Here is a 20,900-nt window from a genome sequence, read left to right as displayed (position 1 = left end):
ACCAAAAAAGTTGCGCGGTGCACCTTTAAAATATGCTGTAGGGAGTTACCACATATTAAACCCTTTGAGGTCTTTTGGTAGCCTTCATTTAAATTCTCTTCTAAAATAAGTTGTACATTCATTTTTATGATGTGAATAAAAAAATCCAGTCTGATGTTGAGATGTGTCACTATGCTGTGCCGGTAGTGTTTTTATTTCAAGGATTTCGAGAAAAGCATTATTTTTCTCTCATTTGACTCAGACAATACGTACTTTGTTTGTTCGCACTATGAAGTCATTCGGACAGGTTTTGTTTTTGTTGTTTTTGAAATGAAGCAAAAGAAGGTTAAATTCTTTCAAACGACAAGGTGTTTCATAGTGAATATGTTGTGTCATTCGTCCAAGTAGCTTCTTAATTTCTGACAGGGTTCTTAAAGTATGTATGACAGATTTTTATGATTCTCTAATTTCGATTTCATTCGTTGGGATTATAACTATTGTAAATATAGATGATAGTTATACACCAATCAAGAAGCAATTTGTGACAAAGTTGAAAAATATGTTGAAAATTACAGGAAGTAGAGAGTTGATACATGCTGATACCGCACAATTTACACATAAGAAACCTTTTTTTTTTTTTTTTTCAGATTAAAACTTAATTTCAACAAAATAAAGGTGTTTGCTTATATTTGTTTTTGTCAGATAATGATTTCTTTGTACATGCATAGATGGATGAATTTGTTAAGTATATTTTCCGCACTATTAGGCGCTCTGGATTCTGGTCATTGAATGGTCTATTTTTTAACTTTTTTCACAAATAAACCGCACCGGTCTTTAAGCGAAACAACAGTTAGATGGGTCAGTCGGACTTTGTTTGACGCGTTCACGGTGACTCTCGGCTTTGTTCAATTGTGGCGTGTAGGGAGGGTGCTGTCTGGGACCGCTGGATTGTCGGCGTGTTCGCAGTGACTCAGTTGTTCTTTTGTGTCTACAAGTGGCACATTGCACTCGCTTTTTCGGTTCGTTCCTCCATTCCGTTCCTCGTCGGCGTGGAGTGATGAGTGTGTCTGCGGATGTTTTTCGCTGCACGGTCGCTGTCTGCTCCGTGCGTGTTTGCGTGCACTGTGGGTGGTGCAGCGTTGTAGTTTACTGAACTTATGCTGGTACACCCGAGTGGATTCGTGTATAGGGCAATCTGGATTGCGGGGTGCGCAGTCGTTTTTGCTGGGGTTGGAGGCTTCTGAGCGTGCCCTATGGTGCGGAAAATACAGTAACAGTTATGGAATTCCACAGTGTCATGTCACGTTTCCTAGCCTGTTTCATCAGCCGGTTTCACTTTGTGGAAACCATCTGACTTCGCAGCATTAGGATTCATTTGCTCAACGATAGGCGGGTACTTTTTTATTTAACCAATCACTGCTATTTGGGCAAGATGTATGTAATGCGCCAGAACACTCAATGGTGTCCAAGTAATTGCCCGCTACACAGCTCTTCGTTGATTGGCCTTTGCACAGTCTACAACTTCTGGGGTTCTTGCAAACTATCTAGTGTATTCTGATTACTGACCTAGCCGCTGGAGAGAAATGAAATTGAGCAGAGGCACTAGGTAGCACCAGCCTGGCTAACATTTTCCAACCAACATTGTCCAAATTGGAAAAACGAGTGTGAATGTTTTTGCAAAAAAGCTTAAATATAATGATCTTAACTGTGTTGTAGTAAAATGATTAGTCAAACCTGTCACCTGTCTTTTGAACCCCCCCCAATGTGGGTACTGTATACAATATATTTATCATAATCATTCATGACCCAAATGAGTCATCTAGCTCCTGTTAACATGCTCTGATTAGCTCTGTTGGGTGTGAAGATGGAACTGTAAACAGATGAAGTTGTACCATACGCCTCTGTTTCTGTTCTGAAACCACCTCTTATTTAGGGAAAATAGTTAGGGTCCATATTGTGCCATTTCCATATCTATTCTAGAATGTTGTTTCCTCATCAAAAACTCCATACACTTTCACTAGAGTCATTTGGATAATTTCCACCTTAGAGCTGCCAATCTGTACTGAACAAAAGGTAAAAGGGAGCTGTAACTGTAACTTCAAAACTACATGTTGCGGGAGCAAGCTTTTAGTGTGTTGTACACCACCATTCCTATAGAGGCCGCGCATGCCCTGTTTTTTTTTTGGTTTTTGATTTCAGACAGGCTTGTTGTGGTTCCCAAATGTTTTTAAGCAGTCGAATCAAGCTACCTTTTCTTGTTGGGGTTAAGTTGGCTATAATATTGTTACAGAGGCAAGTAAATGGTAGCCTGATTAATCAGCCAGTTTCACTTCGTGGAAACCGTCTGACCTCGCATCATTAGGATTCGTTCACTCGACGGTAACCTGGTACTTTTTTTTATTTAACCAGTTCCTCCTATTTGGTTGTGACATTTGTAATGCACCACTAATGGGGCAAACTGGTATATTAAGCTTTTCCCAAATCCCGTAGGAAGAAGGGCAATAACATATTTTCCCTTGATAAAATTCACCAAACATTTTCTTTGTTCCAGCTTTAAATCCGTGATCTCTGGAATCATTGCCAACACAGAATGTCTGGCTTCGTTTACATCCATCTCGACCACTTTGCTTACTGGTGTGCTGTACCACAAAAGAGACCCAGACAGGCATTGAGTTTGACGTCATGGCTTCACAGCTCTTCATTGATTGGCCGGTGTGCGGTCTACAACTTCCAGGATTCTTGCAAACCGTCGACTATATTCTGATTCCTGACCTAGTTGCTGGAGAGAAATGAAATTGAGGTGAGGCACTAGGTGGCGCCAACCTGGTAAATAAATGTACCAACTACCCGAAATCCTGTCTTATCCCTGTTACGCTGCACCACAGTGAGCAACGGAGGGGTTTAACCCTGAAGTCCCGTTATCCTTCAGCCCTGGAGCTGCATTGAGCCCTCTTGTTTGTCTCAGCACAAATCGGAAGGGATAGCATGAAAGGTTAACGTACAGCTTCATGACATCACAAGGTGGAACAGAACATTTTGAGCTTTGGAGATGTTGACTAATAAAAGGTTACTCTAACATGTGCAAATGAAACAAAACAACTCCAGGTATATTTTTGATGAGGTAACAACATAACATGGTTTAAAGCTCCCAAGAGTCAATTTTGCATAACATATGACCTTTCCGCATGTTAGTGAGGTCTCATAGTGAAATTACAGGGCACATTACTGAAACCATTGCTAATGAGGCAAAGTGCAACTCCACGGAACAACTGTTCAAACTACTTGGTTAAAAGCTCAAAGAAAAAATTTTTGCATAATATGGTGCATGTTGAAACTTAAGTGAACAAGCACAGTGCGTTCTTCTGTATACTTGTATTTCTTATGACACTTTATGAATTAATTTGACAATAATTACCACTTTTTATTTTACCTCTCCAGTTTTCCATGAAGGTTTCAGCTGATAACTGCAGAGCTTAATCTTATAGTGATCAAAAGAGTCCGTGTTGTAGCATGTTTTTCCTTGTACCTATACGTCTTACACGCTTCATTGTCACTGATCTGACTGCAAAGGTTAAACACCGAATTCCTGTCGCTGTCACAACATCTGTCTACAGTACAGTTTTCACCTGTGTCTCTGTTACCATGGGAACACTGTGGGAAAAGTACCTAACTCCAATTAAGAACGCTCAGAATTGTGGTTGTGTCTTCTTGGCTTTGTGCAATAGAACAAGATAAAGTGATTCAGGATTGATAGTGACATAGGTTTGTTTTTGGCCTGATTCATCAACTGGTTTCACTTCGTGGAAACCGTCTGATCTCGCAGCATTAGGATTCGTTCGCTCGACGGTAGGCGGGTACTTTTTTTTATTTAACCAATTGCTGCTGTTTGGTCGTGACGTATGTAATGCTCCAAATCCTGTAGGAAGAAGGGCAGTAATGTCTTTCCGCTTGATAAAATTCATCCAAACATTCTCTTTGTTCTGGCTTTGAATCCTAGATCTCGGGAATCGTTGCCAATACAGAATGTATGTCTTCGTCTACATGCATCTCGACGACTTTGTTTACTGTTGTGCTGTACCACAAAAGGGACCCAGACAGGCGTCATGACTTCACAGCTTTTTTCACCATCTAGTGTATTCCTTTTCCTAACCTAGTCGCTGTTTGATATAGGGCTGCAGAATGAATCTCAATCAAACTGATATCGTGAGTTTAATGGACACAATTAGAAAATCGCAAAGGCTGCAACTTTTGTGTATCATTGTTTCTTCCACAAGCAACAAAATATCGTCTTATTCTGTATAAAACTGCCATAACGCTGTAGTTTAGATCTGTACAAACATGTTCTGAAATGTGATTCTTGTATTAGTTTGTCCATTTATATTTCAGTCTTTTTGTCGATACGTCTGGATGCGTTGAAAAGACTTCTAATGTGATCTAATCTAATTCCAGGAAAATTAGAAATCTCTGACAAACATATCATAAAAATTCCATAGTCCAACTTTAAAAAGCAACGCATTTAGCCAAAGATTCCGCCAACTTTTGTCAGGTAAAGTCCTATACTAAACTAAATGGATCTTGTGAGCTTTCAGCCATGTTATAAAAGCAACAAAGCTCCAAAGGCTCTGTTCCACCTTTGTTTTGAAGCTGTATTTTTCAAGGTAACAGCTGCCTTTTACATTAGTTCAGTAGAAATAGACAATTCCAAGGCTGAAATGATTCAAATGATTCTAGTGAATGTGTATGGAGTTTATGAAAGTATGTCTGTGACGAGGAAACAACATTATAACATAGATCAGAAAACACCATAATATAGCTTCTTCAATAATTGAAGAATGAATTCAAGATGACTACATTACAAGATGGATATGTTGAATACCATACTGTGGAATATTCCAGAGCAGTGGTGTGGTGGGGATTTTTCTCTAAGTGTGGGAATGCGATTCATGACACATACACACACACCAATAAGGAGCCAGCCCAGTAAAAATCTGTAATATTTGATGTTTTTTTTTTTTTTACTCAGAATGACGCAGAATCATGTTATTAACATTAACACCATTCATAATCACCTACAGAACATAAATCACAGACTACAACACATGAACCAGGACTAAAGCAGCAGGACTAAAGCAGGCCTGAACCAGGACTGAACCAGGACTGAACCAGGAGGGAACCAGGACTAAACCAGGACTAAACCAGGACTAAACCAGGACTAAACCAGGACTAAACCAGGACTAAACCAGGAACCAGGACTAAACCAGGACTAAACCAGGACAGAACCAGAACTGAACCAGGACTAAACCAGGATTAAACCAGAAACCAGGTCTGAACCAGGACTAAACCAGGACTAAACCAGGACCAAACTAAGACTAAACCAGGTCTAAACTAGGACCAAACCAAGACAAAACCAGGACGAAACCAGGACAGAACCAGGTCTAAACCAGGTCTAAACCAGGTCTAAACCAGGACAAAACCAGGACTAAACCAGGTCTAAACCAGGACTTATCTTAGACTTGAGAGCGAGAGAGAGAACCCCGAGCTCGCAGAGCAGTGTGTACATAAACCTCGATTGGACAAAGGCTGGTCTTAGCCCCGTGGGGTGCGGAGCTCTGCGCCGGTCCATTTGCATGCGGTCACCCGATGGTCTACATGGGCGCACCTCTGTCCTTTCAGTTCAGTTCTGGTTTTGTTCTGGTTTAGTCCTGGTTTAGACCTGGTTTAGACCCGGTTTAGATATGTTTTAGTCCTGTTTTAGTCCAGGTTCAGTCCTGGTCCCTCATGTCTCAGGTCACTATAGGACAGTAGTGCAGATATCATGAGCCTATGCAGGTTGTTTTCACCATTGCCAATAGCTTCGGTTTGACATTTAAGTTGTAGCTATTTTTATATTTGTTTGTTTTTTTATATCTCAGCGTATCCCAGCATACCACGCCCACTACACCCCTGTTCCAGACACTTTCACAACATCACAGACACAAGCAGGTGGTGGACCCTCCCCATGAAAGTTACACAGTGCTCCTTTAAAACCAATACCTCCTCAGTGCTTCATCAACCCGTTCTACTTCCCTTTAAGATTTCCAACCAGGTTTTCTGTGAATTCCATTGAAAATCAGCTCTGACATTCCAGGTTTTGTTGTCATCAGCAAGTTACCCCTCTAATCCTGTTTAAATTCTGCCCACGTGAACTCTCCACCCCAGCTCTCCCCGTTTCACCACCTGTTCCACTTGTATTTGACACAGTGTAAGGCAGATATTAGGGATGCGGTTGCCAGATGCACTTCGCAAGTTTCATCCCCCAGAGGACTCACATATGTGCTCCCAGCTGTCACAGAGATTTAAGGAAGCACTACAGGTGAAGTGCAGTCGTATTCAGTAGGGAGATTTGGGCGCGCTTGAGGCTTTGTAGCGTTCCGCGCTAAAATAGGGTGACACAGAAATGAAATGTGAAATAAAAACATCAGTTCGCAGCTTTGTCAAAGTTAGTTCATGTCACTTTAAATCAGATATATGAATTTCAATAGCATTAGAATATTTCAATGTTATACCTTAAGAAGTAAAGAAAAAGAAATAATAAAATCAGATTAGTGGAGAGTAGAGGTATGCATGTTTTTTAAAGGTTGTATGGAGGATTTTTTTTAATTTCAAATTGTCAGTGAAAGCTTAAAATACCATTACAGAGATGCAGCAGCCTTGTAATTATGATGACCAAAAAAAAAAAAGAATGAAAATTTATCAACTGTGGATGTAGTGAGGGCAGATAAACATCAGCCAATAGATAACGAGACTACCTCATTATCTATTGGCTGTTAGGTTGTCAATCAAACTCCTTATATTTCTAGTGTAACTGACTTGCCTGTGCGCGGGATTATGTAGTTTATGCAAGCGGTTCTTAGAGGCTTTTTCAAACTGTAGCTTCCTTGCAATTCGCACAAAGTTTGTTGCGATGGCAGACGAGAATCCATGACCAGTTCATTGCAAAAGAAAGTCTGTTTTTGAGGTAGATGAAAGAAGAAGAGAAGGGGAAAAGGAGCGAAGCCAAACTGAGTGACTGTGACTGAAGCAGACGAAGGGTCTACAAACTGACGCGTCGGTCGCTAAATCACATGTAGACACGTCACTTCAACAGTAATTCTGAACGCGCACCGGCTGTAAACAAGCGTGGTTTCTAGAGTAAGGAGGCGGGAGGAGGTGTTTCTACTGAGGGAGCTGTGGAGGAGGAAGGTGATGTCATGCATGCACAACATTTGAAAAAGGAGTGTCGCTGTATTTTGCTTTGCTTAAAAAATCCTCTATGCAACCTTTAAGTAAGAGAAATGTCAATAAAAGGTACAGTATATTGTCCCTTTGGGGAAATATGTCCTCTGCATTTGACCCATTCTTCACTGCTGTTGCTTGAGCTAGACCTGGTCAGGACTACCTCAGGATTTGACCTAATGTGCATGACGGCTATAACTGCCCCTCCTCCACCCGAAAAGTTTGATAGTCCATCTTTAAACATGTTAAAAATAGTGTTATAATTATGATGTAATTATGTGTTATTAACCAAATGTGCTCTGTCTTCGGTGCTTCCCTGCGCTTCATCCAGGCGGGCAGATTACCAAACCAATAAGCACAGCGGCTGTTCCTTTGGACGATGTCTTCAGTGGATGAATGGTGTGGGTCTTGGATGCTTGAGAATGTGGTATTACTGCAAAAACAAGCACATAGCATTGTCTTAGAATAGTATAACAGTGGTTTTACAGTAACAGAAGGTACTATGAAACCAGATTGTTTCAACGTGTTCACAGAAGATGAATTTATGAGCTGACATGCTGACGTAATGTGACAGTGGAGTCCCTGTCACGGTAAATGTGCGTGAACGTTGTGGGTCGGGGGCTTGGTGGTAGGTTGTGTGAAGTCGGGAGCACCACATTGGACTCGATCGGCCACGCTGTAAAGCACAGGCAGCGGGTAATGAGCAAGTCTGGAATACCAAAAATGCATAAATGCGGAGTTACAAGTGTAAAACTTACTGATGAAGCACTCCAACGAACCTCATCCAACTTATATTGAATCTGGGTGGGAACTTTTTTTTGTTGTTGTTTATTTATTTCATTCATAAAGTGTAAAAAGACATCAACAGTGTCACAACATCAAACATAGAAGAAATGAATGAAAAGGAGCAGAAAGAAGAGTCATCTTATGTTATCTGCCCCTTTTTCCCTTTTCAAGACAATCCATCTACACCGATAGTTACTAAACATTTCAAATCAGTACATTTCAGTTCAGGCACAATTATTAATCAGTTGTAAACAGAAATCTTCACTTTTATGCACAACAACTTGATTTTCGTTTTCATACGTACACATTGCATTTGATTTTATGTGTTTTTTTAAATGCCGTCATTGGACTTGATTCTTTTATATTGTTGTCAACACTATTCCATACTTTACTTTGGTTCTGAATCTGGATTTTTTAAACATGTAGCTTCCTTTTAAATTGTATTGGCTTGTTCTAATCTCAAATAGTCTTTGAATATTTACAGGTAATACATTGCACTTTGCTTTGTACATGGCTTTGAGGATACTTAAGTCAACAATGTCATGTATTTTGTCATGAAACTTTGAAAAGTGGAGTTTGCGGGGGTGCTTCTGAGAGAAATGGCGTGGATATTTGTAATTGGATGATTGTTGGGGGGGGGGTTAAAAATGTTCAATAAATAAGATCGTTTGGCCACCCACATGTAAATGATTATATTTTTACCAACATACAGGCTGTGCTGGCTCAGGACACTGCGTGGCAAGCGAACATGGCTTCTTTTAGCATTCCCCCTCATTCCCCTTCTGTCCCAGTGAGAGCTAGACTAGTAGCCGCTCCAGGTACTGCAGCTCCCAGTAAAGAATTCTCCCATAGAGAACAATGTAAAAGAGGGTCAGTGTTAGTGCACCAACACAATGCATTTTGAGGGGAATTTGCACTGCCTGTGTTTGGCTGACAGGGCATCCACTTCACCAAGGACAGATTTTGTTGGAATTCTTCTGTATTTTCACAACATGAACTTTTTTTTTGTAAGACTTACCCTAGCCTTGCTCTTAGCCTAGTGGGTGCTCAGTGAACGCGTGCACACACTTCACATTTTTCCACATGTTTCTCGTGAGCTTCCTTTCTAGTGGTGAACACACAATGGGTTTTCACTGACCAGCGGGTCCACATAGTTTTACAGCTCCATTAGTTTGTCACTGTGTTGCCTGTTCACATTCTCGTCTCATTGTCTTTTGTGCTCTTGTCCTCTGCCTTCATGTCCCCAATAGACTGTTTTGGCTTCTGTTTAAATAGCATTTGTTTTGGCCTGTTGGCTATTAAGTTAAGTTTTGTTTTTTGAGTCCTGTTTTGCACTCAGTCGAGGATCGAACCATTATCACAGGAGGGAAAACACAGACCCCAGTCCACAGATCACACCCACAGAGAGGAGTGAGAAACACTGCGGCTCGTTGTAATCATGCACTCTCAAAAATATAGTCAGCTTAACACTGGGGAAAATTCTGGTGGATACTCAGAGATTTGCGTGGGCGCTCTGGCCCCTCAGCACCCACAGGATCAGCGCGTATAGCTGTCATTATTTAAAATAGATTACGGCATGCACATTGCTGATGTTACATAGGTGAGAGGAACTAGCCTGTACTGAGGAAGTAAATGTGGAAGAGAACATTATTTACCATATTTTTCAGACTATAAGGTGCACTTAGAATCTTTTAATTTTCTCAAAACTGGACAGTGCTCCTTATAATCCGGTGCGCCTTATGTATTAATTCTGGTTGTACTTACTGACCTCGAACCGATTTTATGTGGTACATGGTGCTCAAGAATCTGTCATAATGTTTTAGTATTGACTTATGAAGTAGAGGTCTGCGCAGGACAGAATTTTCAGACCCGCTCTCGCCCACAAAGAATAGTAATTTTCTTGCCCACTCCCATCCGCATCTGCGATATTTTGTTCCGCTCCCGACCGCAAATCCCGCAAGATGGGGATGTTCGCTTTCTTAAGATCTGTCAAACACAGAGAAGCGGAAATGTGTCTTAATATATGCACGAGATTGGACCAGATCTGCAAGTTTATGCTGCTTAAAATGTTTTAATTAATGCCAAATAAAATATCCAGCACAAATTATGTATGATATGCTTACATTAATCATTTTATTTTGTTTATTTTACTTACTACCCTCACATTTAGTTTGCTGGACTGCAGTTTATCATCCCACCCGTCCACTCCGGCATTGTGCAGTCCCACTCTCGCCCCCAGTGAGCTTTCAAAATGTGTCCCGCGCACAGTGCAGGGCTCTACTACAAAGCCACATGGTTTGATGGATTGTCGGAGCACTGCAACTACCGTAGTCATGAGTCTCATGGAGTAATTCACATTCACCAAGACAGGGAGGCAACGCCGGGCGAGTTACACCACAATCTGCCAATGGATCGTTAATGCTTGGGCTAAGGTCTCAGTCTCAAATGTCATACTTTTTTTTTTCACTTAATGCGCCTTATAATCTGGTATGCCTTATGTATGACAATAAATGTGAGAGTTCAACATGATTGATTTTGCACCTTATAATCTGGTGCGCTTTATAGTCCGAGAAATACGGTGTATGGGCCGAGAAATACGGTGTATGGGCCCATGTGCCAATGAGCACAGGCCACTGAAAACCATTCTTGGGTTCACTTTCCACATTGTATTATACTTCTCTACTCCCAGTGTACCAATATAAAAGCCATAGAAATGCATTTATAACATAAAACAACATCTGGATAGCTCATAAGCAGCCAGAACAAAATATATTCTTAACAGTTACATGATAGCTTTCACAAATCAAATGGTTTGTAATGATGCCAGTATAGTCCACTATAATTTTATCATGCCATTTGTTTTTAGTTTCAACCTGTATAACTCTTTGACCTGCAGAAACAGTGGTCTAATACATCCTGGTTTGTTACACAGCTGCCAAAACATGCCAGTGTCTGAGGTTGGCAGTGGGATTGTGACATGGAGAGGGTGGGGGTTTCATTTGGTCTCTTTGTAAAACTGTCTCTCTCTCAAATTGCCCCCACTCTCTATTGTAATTAGCCTTGCATTTTAGCACTACATGTGAAATGACAGAGCTGGCTGAAATGACTATTGTGCCTGGATTTCTATTGGACATGTAATCATACTGGGTTTTATACAGGATTCTGTGTGTGTCCCAGTGCACTTGAGACCACTATTCATCAAAGCAGGTGCGACGTTGCCAGGTCATAGCTCCAGATTTATCATCTTTGGGTCGAGACTACAGCACACACACACCTCATTAATCTAACTGCTAAGTGTTCCTGTGTTCTCTACAATATGACATAGAAAACATGCTTTAAAGGTGCTGTACATGATTTATACTATGTTGAAAATGTCAAAAACAAAACGGATTTATTTTAAACGCATTCTTCAATTTCTTAACATATTTTTCGCATCCTAATTCTTCAGTGATGAAAAACGAGCATATTTCTCATCAGTTGTATTATTTTGCATTGGGCTGCCATTCCCCATTGCTCAAGTTCAATAGAGATTATGCACTGGCATCATTTTATTAGAAAAATGTTCCTCAACATTCTGACTAAGTGGCAGATCTATGGGCAGCATCTGTTTCTTTGCTATTTCCAGCCTCATTTTTGTTCGTGGAGCTGTTTTCTAACCTGGCTCACACTAGATTGATTTGTGTGTCTCTCTCAATTAAATTGTACACATGATCTATTTGGAACGGCTCTCAGTGAAAGTGATCGGAACACACAGAACAACGACTGTTTGAATCTGATTGGCGAAGCATCACAACAGCGGATGAAATTTAAACTAAATCTAGTTGAGAGAAAAGCACAGACATCTTCCCTGTCCACAAATCGCTTACCTTCTGCATGTTTTTCACAAACAATAGTCTGAAAATAGTTAGTTTTGGTTCATTTGGGCAGTTCTCCTTTGGCTTCCACACAAACCTCAGTGCTCTGTGATTGGTCGCCCACCACCTGGCCCTATCACACCAGCGGGGCCATTCCAAGATGGATTCTTGTGAGTTTGTGAACTCCATGTTGCTGTGCAAGGTTAATTGTTTTCCCCCAAAATAATTATTTCCTCAACACACGGACTCAGAAACATGTTATTTAAGGAGAGAAAGGTTCAGTTGAACTGTGTGTGATCCCAAAGTCTGTGAGCACAGCCTGCTGGGTCCCTGTTGTTTAGCAGTTTAACTGTTCATTGGTTTTCTACGACGATTTTCTTGTTTTAATGCCAGATACAAACTAAACATTAAGTAAAGTTGTAGGCTTTTATCTTTGTTATTCAACTGTAGCAGCTCTTTCACATTTTCCTCGTGTTTTGAGCTTTTACAAAAGATAATGTCATTACTCACCAGTGACACTCATGTTTCAAAGGTTGTGATGTCCTCTGCATAACCTCCAGACACACTACACAGCTGTTTTCAAGGCACCCAGAGAAAAGGTGCATGTGAACACTGAACATTTTACACAAGTCAAACTATTTCATACTGTATTATATTCTAGCTGCAAAAATGTTCTGTTCTTCCTCATTTAAATGAATGGGATTCTGCTTAATAAGCCAAACACAAGAGAAATGGTAAATGGTCACCACCTTCAAGTTAAGTGTCTTGCCAAAAGAACACATCTGATTGCTCAACTAATGATGTTTATGTGGAGATCAGTGAGTAGTGAGGTTATTCACAGCCAGAAGTTAAATAAAAATATTTCAGGAGCCATACAAAATACAATACACTTTTCCCCAAAAATATCAAAATCAGACAAGGAATTCTATCCTTGCATCACCACAGGCAGTGATCTATAGCAATGAAGGAGAAATTGTGTCAGTGGTATTATCTCTGTGTGCTTCAGGCTTATGAGAACCAATGAAATGGCACAGACGTGATTTAATATTGAAAATGTAAAGAAATACCTGTCTAAATACTGAGCAGAGGAACAAACAACAAACAAGAGGCCCAGACAAGCATGCTCTTAACATTTTGGCAGATTAAAGTCACTAATAATTTATGAAGCTTCAAAATCATTTACAAGCTCTTCAAATATGCAGAGCAGTCAACAAAAGTGAGTGGTTAATATTGCAGCCGAGGCAGCGGGGAGAGGAAGGTTGGGGCCGTAAATAGCACCAAAACTCCACCTCCAATATTAAAGCCGTAAATTTACTGCAGCGACTTGTGAGGAACTACAGAGATTTGAAACTCATAAAAAAGTCTGAAATTCTCCATCATTAAAATGGGCCCACAGTGAAACAGCACATCTGAATAGGCTCCAGTACTGTAAGTGCATGTTGGTGCTGCTGAAGATTACCACATATACTGTAGGAGATGGACTCAGTTATTGCATTGAAATCTGTGGATCATCAAACTAAATCTTACCAGAGTACACGACCAGTCAAAAGTTTGGCACACTTTTTCATGTATGTTCTTTATTTTCATCATTTTTTGCATTTTAGATTCTCACCAAAGGCATCACAATTATGAATGGGCACATATAAAATGTAGTAAGCAAAAAAAAAAAAGAAAAAGGTAAATAGCCACCCTTTGCTTTGAACCTTGGCAGGGGTGGCTGGCCAATAGAGGGTGCTCCCTAACTTGACCTAGATAAAAATAAATAAATGAATAAAAATAAATTATAAAGTCATCATTTTGTGGATGCATTTAGCAAAAAACAAAAACATCTCTTGCTGGTCCAATCTATTGATCAAATTGAGATCTGAATCTATTGTATAGTTGTTACCTGGTGATTTTTCATTATAATATATGTTATTAGAATGTACACAATATGTATACTCTTAGTCAACTTTCTATATATGGTACATAATAAGTATGTATAACGCAATTTCTGCTGATGTCTTTTGACGGAAGAAATTTGCTCGTGTTTTGTATAGAGGGAATATAAACACATGCGTCTTTTTTTGTAAATGTGCAAATGTGTATATACATGTGTATGTATATATAATATAATATGTGTATATGGGTAGGGGTGTTTATGTAGATGCTGTATATATGTATTATATATGTATATGTGCGTTTTCTATTTATGCATTTATGTGTCTGTATGTGCGTGTACATATGTTTACTGTAGATGCCCATCAATAGGGAGTTTAAGGGTGGGGGTTTAAAAGGGAGAAAAATGCACTGCCAACTGGAATATATATAACTGCTAATAATAACATGGATAATAATTTGATCAAAAAAAAAAAAGTCATTATTTTGTCTTAGGCTTTATGTTTCATATTTTGTCTCAAATTTAACATGTATCTGCAGAGACTTATTTTTATCATGTTAAATGTTCTCATATCCCCTTTACTTGAGTCATGTGTTTGGCCTTTGAGTTCGCTAAGTTGGAGCAACTTAATTGAAGTTTTGAGAGAATATGATGTTAGTACATTGCTTCTGCCCATGACTTTACATTGCAGCCCTGAAGTACGTCTTGGTGGAACTTGGGGTGCACTCAGATCAACTGATTGGTCTTCATAAACGTTTATCACACACTTGACCTATTGTGATTCAGCATGCGAACTCTCTCTCACCGTCGCTGATGCCGTGTGTTCGTGTTGTGACAGTAGCCTCTTATTGTAGGTGACGGTGACGTTGTTGGGGCTGGTTGAGTGTAGTGTGTTATGTTGTGTTGTTAAGGCTGGGTGTGAGTGGTTGATCAGGTTGTGCATTGTGCTCTGATGGATATAGTTCAACCAATAGTGACCAAGATGACTGTTTCTGGCAATACTATATAGCCTATATATAAAACACATATAGTTATAATAGATATTTATCATTTTTGCCTAGGCGCCTGCTAAAAAAATTATACCACCAGCTGCCACTGAACCCTGGTTTACACTTTTGGCACTCTTGACCTTGTCAGAGGCACATCTGTCAAGTGAAAACCATTTCAGGACACTTCATCATAAAGTTCATTGAGAGAAAGCCAAGGGTTTGCAGCGCTGTCAACAAAGCAAATGGTTTAAGAATTTGAATGCAAAATGTATTTCTTTTGTCTTTCCTACATTAATTCATATATCTTGCTTTATGTATTTGATGTCTTCTGTATATATATATCACAAAAAGTAAACATAACATTAAAAAAAAAAAAGAGAGAGAGAGCATGTGTCCATACTTCTTTCTCCTCTTCTTCCTCCTCTTCTTCCTTTTCATCCTTCTCCTCTCCTCCTCCTCCTCCTCCTCCCCTCTCTGCATGGCTGTGCTCCACTCTGCTCAGTTTGGATTCCTGCAGCTTTGTCCTGGCCGTGTTTCTCTGGCACCCCCCAAAACAAGAGTCCAAGAAGCAGGTCCAGCCCCACAGTCCAAAGCTGGAGCCCACCTGGTGCTGTTAATACTGGAGCAGCCCGGAGGAGCAGTTCAGGCCTGATTTAGTTAAACGTCTTTGGAGAAGGCAGCTTAAGTGAATTAGACCCATCGCTCTGATGAATGATTTTGGATAGGAGCAGCAGCATCCATTCAGAGGAACAGTCTCGGAGGAGAAATCAAGGCGTTCACGTTAGAAGAACTGCCAAGACCATTTCAATAGCTGTCCAAGATTTGTGCACAATGATATGTAGTGAGCAAGGTTTAAGCTAATTGAAAAGAGAAAAAGGAAATAAAATAAACATCAAGCTACAAATACTAAACATTTTTCAACCTAGTTTAAGGTTATACAATCTAACTTTTCTGAGGGAAGGTCTGCCAGCTGCTTGTCTCCATGATGATGCTAATGTTTTGCCAAACAGGGTCAAAACATATTATGAAAAAGTGTGATACTCAATGCAAAAATGTTTTAAAAATGTAATTTAAAAAAATATATTTTCGGTTAAGAAAAAAATAATTTTCATTCCATTAAAAGTTTCTTTAAAATAATCATCTTATCATATATATCTCATCTTATCTCTGATATATATCAAGATCATTCTAAGGTTAGGTTTACACTGAAATAAATCATCGTATCACTGTATCGGAAACAGTTTGCATCCAGACACGTAGTTTCTAACTAGGTAGTTCTAGCTAAGCTGTTGCCCGTTTGTCTCTGGTTTGTTTAAACTGTTTTATGCAATAGCGTCACATGACCGATGTCACAAACCCAGCGAATCAGGAAGGCGCATGTCACAGTGACGTGGTCCAATACGTACGGCATCTAGAGCTTCTACGTCAGCTTATCAATGTTTTCAGGCGTCCACGCAGTGCTGGATCAGATCTGTACTCAGATGAATTCGAGGGAGCTGGCGGCATCAGATCGTTCCATCTCTGGAGCAGTTTTCCATCGGATTAGTGTGGATGAACACTGCATCCACAACAAAAATGACTCAAATATGTACTAGTGTGGATGGGGCCTAAAACTGATCAGGAAAGGGCCATTCTGTCTGATTGTGTGAGTTTTGTGTACTGATACTTGAAGTAGCAATTCAGAAACAGCAGAGATTTAGTTACCTCTTATAGACCGTATAAAAGATTCTAAGATACTAAGAATTTAATCTAAATTGTGATCTGGCTCTAAGGAAATGGTGATATGATTTTCTTGGCATATGGGTCACCACTACTCCAGACTGAGCCAAGAGAAGATGAACTTGAAAAGCCAGGAGTCAAGAGGAGGGTGTGTTCACTAGCAAATCCACAAGATCATAACCGGGACTGAACTGGGCTTAAACGCATCACTAAACCTGTGCTAGATCAGGACTAGAACAGAACCAAAATCTAGGATTCAGACTGGGCCTAAACCAAATGTGAGTGCACCCTCCTTCAGTGAAATAATAATAATACTACAATACAACAGCAGCAATTCTCAGGGGCAGGAAGTGACTAAAAATGTTATTATTCAACTAAAGACATGTCCTACTGATCGATTAGGTGACTAAAAAGAGGGGGGTGCTCCCAAAACAAACTGCAAAAACTACTATTTATGCAGAAAAAGTACTAGGAAACACTGTATTTGTTTAGTTTAGTCAGTTTAATCACAAATAAATACCAAAAAATAGCAAATCTTAAAATCACTTACTAACTTAGGTGACTAATCATTTTGTTATTACCAGAAATTTTGGTCGATTTAGACACCATTGCCTTATTAATGGACTAGACGGCCCTACAAAGCGCTATTTCCTCCGTCTAACCCGCCTGCTTTTGTGCATGTACGTCTGTGTTTGTTTTCAGGGCGGGCTCTGATGCGTCTGACGGACAGGAAGTTGGAGCGGATGGGCATCGTTCAGGAGGCACAGAGACAACACATTCTCCAGCAGGTGCTCCAGCTGAGGGTGAGGGAGGAGGTGCGCACCCTGCAACTGCTCACACAAGGTACCAAAAACACAACAGTTCACAAACTACTACAGGAAAATATCGTAGGTTTATATTGATACTTTGCAGCTGATGTCGTCATCGTTCCCGGGGGTGTGATGACAACTGTAGGCATGCTCCGTCTGAGGCTTTATTAGACTTAAATTTGTGCTCCTAAACTCCATAACAAGACCATGAACGCTCATATTGACCACAGGCGCCTGAAAATGAGTTGTTTAAATCAATTTTGTTTTATTTTTTAGACAATCTTAGAACTTTTTTGACTGTGTGCAATGTGTTACCATGATAACTGCTGAACATTCCACCTTATAGGCATACATGTAGAACACCCCCGGCGTGATGTCACTGCAAAGTATCAATAGAGAAAGGATGTTACAAAGTCAAATGTGATCATGAGAAGAAGCAATTTTACCACTGTCATGATGATTGACGCCTGAAAAATGGTGAATTTCTTTATTTACTTCCATTTCAGATTACAATACAAATAATTCGTTTTGCATTCATATGTCAAATTTTCTCTTCTCCCCTGCTGCAATATCAACTGTGTGTTCCTACTTGTGCTGGGTACGCCTGATATAGGCTCAGTTTTGTCATTTTCTAGTCCTGGTTTATTTACCGTAAATTCCAGATTATTGAGCGCACCTGAATATAAACTGCATCAACAAAATTTTAACTCAGTTTTAAAATTGTACATATATAGGTCACACCTGAATATAAGCTGCAAGTGTCCACGTCTTCAAGTACATTTTCAAGTTTGGGCCATCTGCTTTTATCGCCTCTGAAAGCTTTTGTCGTCTTTTTGCATTAAGTCAGTTCGTCACGCTGCCGTCGCCAAAGTCTCACTGTCGACTCATTGATGACGAGCTCACATGCAGCAGCTCTGTTTCCTTCTTTCACAGCCACATCAATTGCCTTTAACTTTAAAGCTGCATCATATGTATTTGTTTGTGTGTTTTCCATGAGGAGGGTGTGTGCATGAAGTGCAAAATAACTGTTCAAAACACAATCAAACTAGCATCTCTCTCGGCGCATCAACCCCGTCTCTCCCCACACTCTATTGCGCATGTTTTCTGCAGAAAGAATCTCTGTCCTGTCTGTATCATATGAGTGTCTTGTAAGATTTCAGCAGATTTCAAACTCTCCCTGGGACGGGGTTAGTTCTATCAATCATGTGTGAGTGGATGTCCGGCTACTGAAGTTTGAGATGTTTCTTCTCGTCATTTACACACTCACCTGCATTTAACACATACGAGTAAGACCTATCCCACTCTCTAATTTTAATTTAGCATCATAACTTATTTTATCACAAAGCGATGAACTGTTTGAGTGCGCTGACCACATCGCTAGATAAAACTGCAACTTCTTGTTAACTGCACATCCGCTGTGTTGCTAAACCATAATGTGCCAAACAAATAATCCGTCTATATATTAGCCGCATCATTGTATAAGACACATGATTCAAAGTGTGAGAAAAAAGTAGCGGCTTATAGTCTGGAAATGACGGTAGTCTTGGCCTAGTCAAGGTTTAGTCCTGGTCTAGTCCAGGTTAAGATCTGAATTTAGTACCAGTGCTTGTGTGTGTGTGTTTTTTTTTTTTTTTTTTTAAACTATTGACACAATCTGACATCAAGGCTACCCAAGATCAATTTGCCCATTTCAACTTGCAGCATAAACTATCATTATTGTTTTTATATTATTTAACAATATAACCTGAATACAGCATATGTTAATAATTACCTTGTGCACCTCTGTCATAAAAAGTTGAAGTCATTGAGCCATCATTGTTTAACAGGAGGAGTAGTATGAGCAGGGTTAGATATATTGCATTTGTTATCGTACACAAATGGAGTGACATCTCACATTGGGATCCATAATTATTCATGTGTCTGTGCCATCTGCGCCATGGAGACTGTGCATGTTTGAGAGCCTCTGGAAGTGAAGAATGTGAAACAATTATATAACGACTCCAACACAAATGTCTGTCACTAGACACTCAGGATGAAGAATCGGATGTAGCTTTATTTTTAGCTGTGAAAAATTCAGGTTAAATTCTCAGGAAATGTCACTTCCACATTGGATGGGCAGTGTTTAAAAGGCCCATATTATGCAAAATAGACTCTTGTGAGATTTAAGCCATGTTATAATACTGTTACCTCAAAAAAACATGCATGAGTAACCATTTATTATTAATCTGTCTACATCTCCAAAGCTCAAAATGCTCTGCTCCACCTTGTGATGTCATGAAGCAGTGGTTTTCAAGTTAACAGCTATATTTTTCTTTTAGTTTAGAAGAGTTTCTTAATTCCAAGGTTGAAATCATGTCTCTTCAGTTTGAGAGAAGAACTCAGCCTAAATATGGAGGGTTTATGTGTGAATAAATGAAACAAAACACATCTCCAGTTTTGTGTGTGCAGAAATAACATTATAACATAGATCAGAAAGTAGTGTAATATGGGCCCTTTAAGTTCTATACCACTGTACAGAATAAAAAGGCTTGGGTGCTGCGGGTACTGACAAAACAACTGGAACTGAACTGGTATCAAAATAATATCGTCTATCAGCTGATGGAGTCTTAGTCTACCAACATTTTCTATAGCTGATCTATTTTAGATGATAAGGATTTATATGGGACGGAAGAAAGAGTTAGTAAGTTCGCTGAAATTGTTGAGAACTTTTTTGGTATTTATAAGGCAGATTAAACTTTCTATAAAATATGTAGTTTCCTAGTACTTTTTATGGCTTTTGTTTTTTTGTTTTTTTTGCATAAACTCCCCTGCAGATATAGTCTTATGAGTGCAGTTTCGTTTTGAGAGCTTTTGTCACGGCCACTTTTTAGTCAACTTATCGATCAGCTGGACATGTCTTCAGTCGACCAAGAGTTTCTTTAGTCGAATGTGTCCTCTGAACATCATAGTTTTGTTTTTTTTATTCTAGATAATGATTAAAGGCCATATTATTACACATTTCTGATCTATAATGTTTCCTCATCAAAAAACAGACCTGGAGTTATGTTTTGTTTCATTCACATGTTTAAACCCTGCATATTTAGACTGAGCTCTCTCAAACACAAAACACACTGTTCCACCTTGTGATACAGGAAGTGCTCCACTGTGTTTTTAAACTCCATACACCTCCACTAGGATCATTTGGGTGATTTCAGCTCTGGAATTGCCAATCTCTACTGAGGAAAAGGTAAAATGTAGCCGTTAACTTGAAAACCCCCGGTTCATGACATCACAAGCTGGAACAGAGTATTTTGAGCTTTGGAGATGTAAAGAGACTAATAATAAAGGGTTACTCAAACATGTGTGAATGAAACACAACTCCGGGTTGGTTTTTGATGAGGTAAGAACATTCTAACATGGCTTTACACAAGAATCCATTTTGCGTAATATAAGACCTTTAATACAGGATTCGTATACTTGGTACTCAGATATATAGTGGAATGTGCTTGTCCAGAATTCATACCCCTATTGTCCAGTCCATGCAGATGACTAAATTGAACTTAATGTGCTTAATTTTTCTTTCCTATTTTTCATTTATTTGTGAAATCTATAAATTGAGTGGACTTTTATAACTTTTTTTTCCCACTATGAT

The 20,900-nt window shown here is 39.6% G+C and overlaps 1 protein-coding gene across 1 annotated transcript in view; it reads left to right on the top strand.

The window, feature by feature from the left end:
• Positions 1–20,900, top strand: part of samd12 (sterile alpha motif domain containing 12) — a 194,180-nt gene that overhangs the window by 19,423 nt on the left and 153,857 nt on the right. Inside the window, exon 4 of the mRNA XM_055157606.1 lies at positions 17,163–17,303. Coding sequence (XP_055013581.1) covers positions 17,163–17,303 — 141 coding nt within the window. The remainder of the gene's footprint in view (positions 1–17,162; positions 17,304–20,900) is intronic.

Source organism: Boleophthalmus pectinirostris, unplaced genomic scaffold (assembly GCF_026225935.1).
Source record: "Boleophthalmus pectinirostris isolate CB_2022bp ecotype Guang Dong unplaced genomic scaffold, ASM2622593v1 HiC_scaffold_21, whole genome shotgun sequence".
In the NCBI taxonomy this organism is placed as follows: domain Eukaryota; kingdom Metazoa; phylum Chordata; class Actinopteri; order Gobiiformes; family Gobiidae; genus Boleophthalmus; species Boleophthalmus pectinirostris.
Note: the sequence above shows the minus strand (reverse complement) of the source record. Positions and strands in the feature narration are given on the sequence as shown.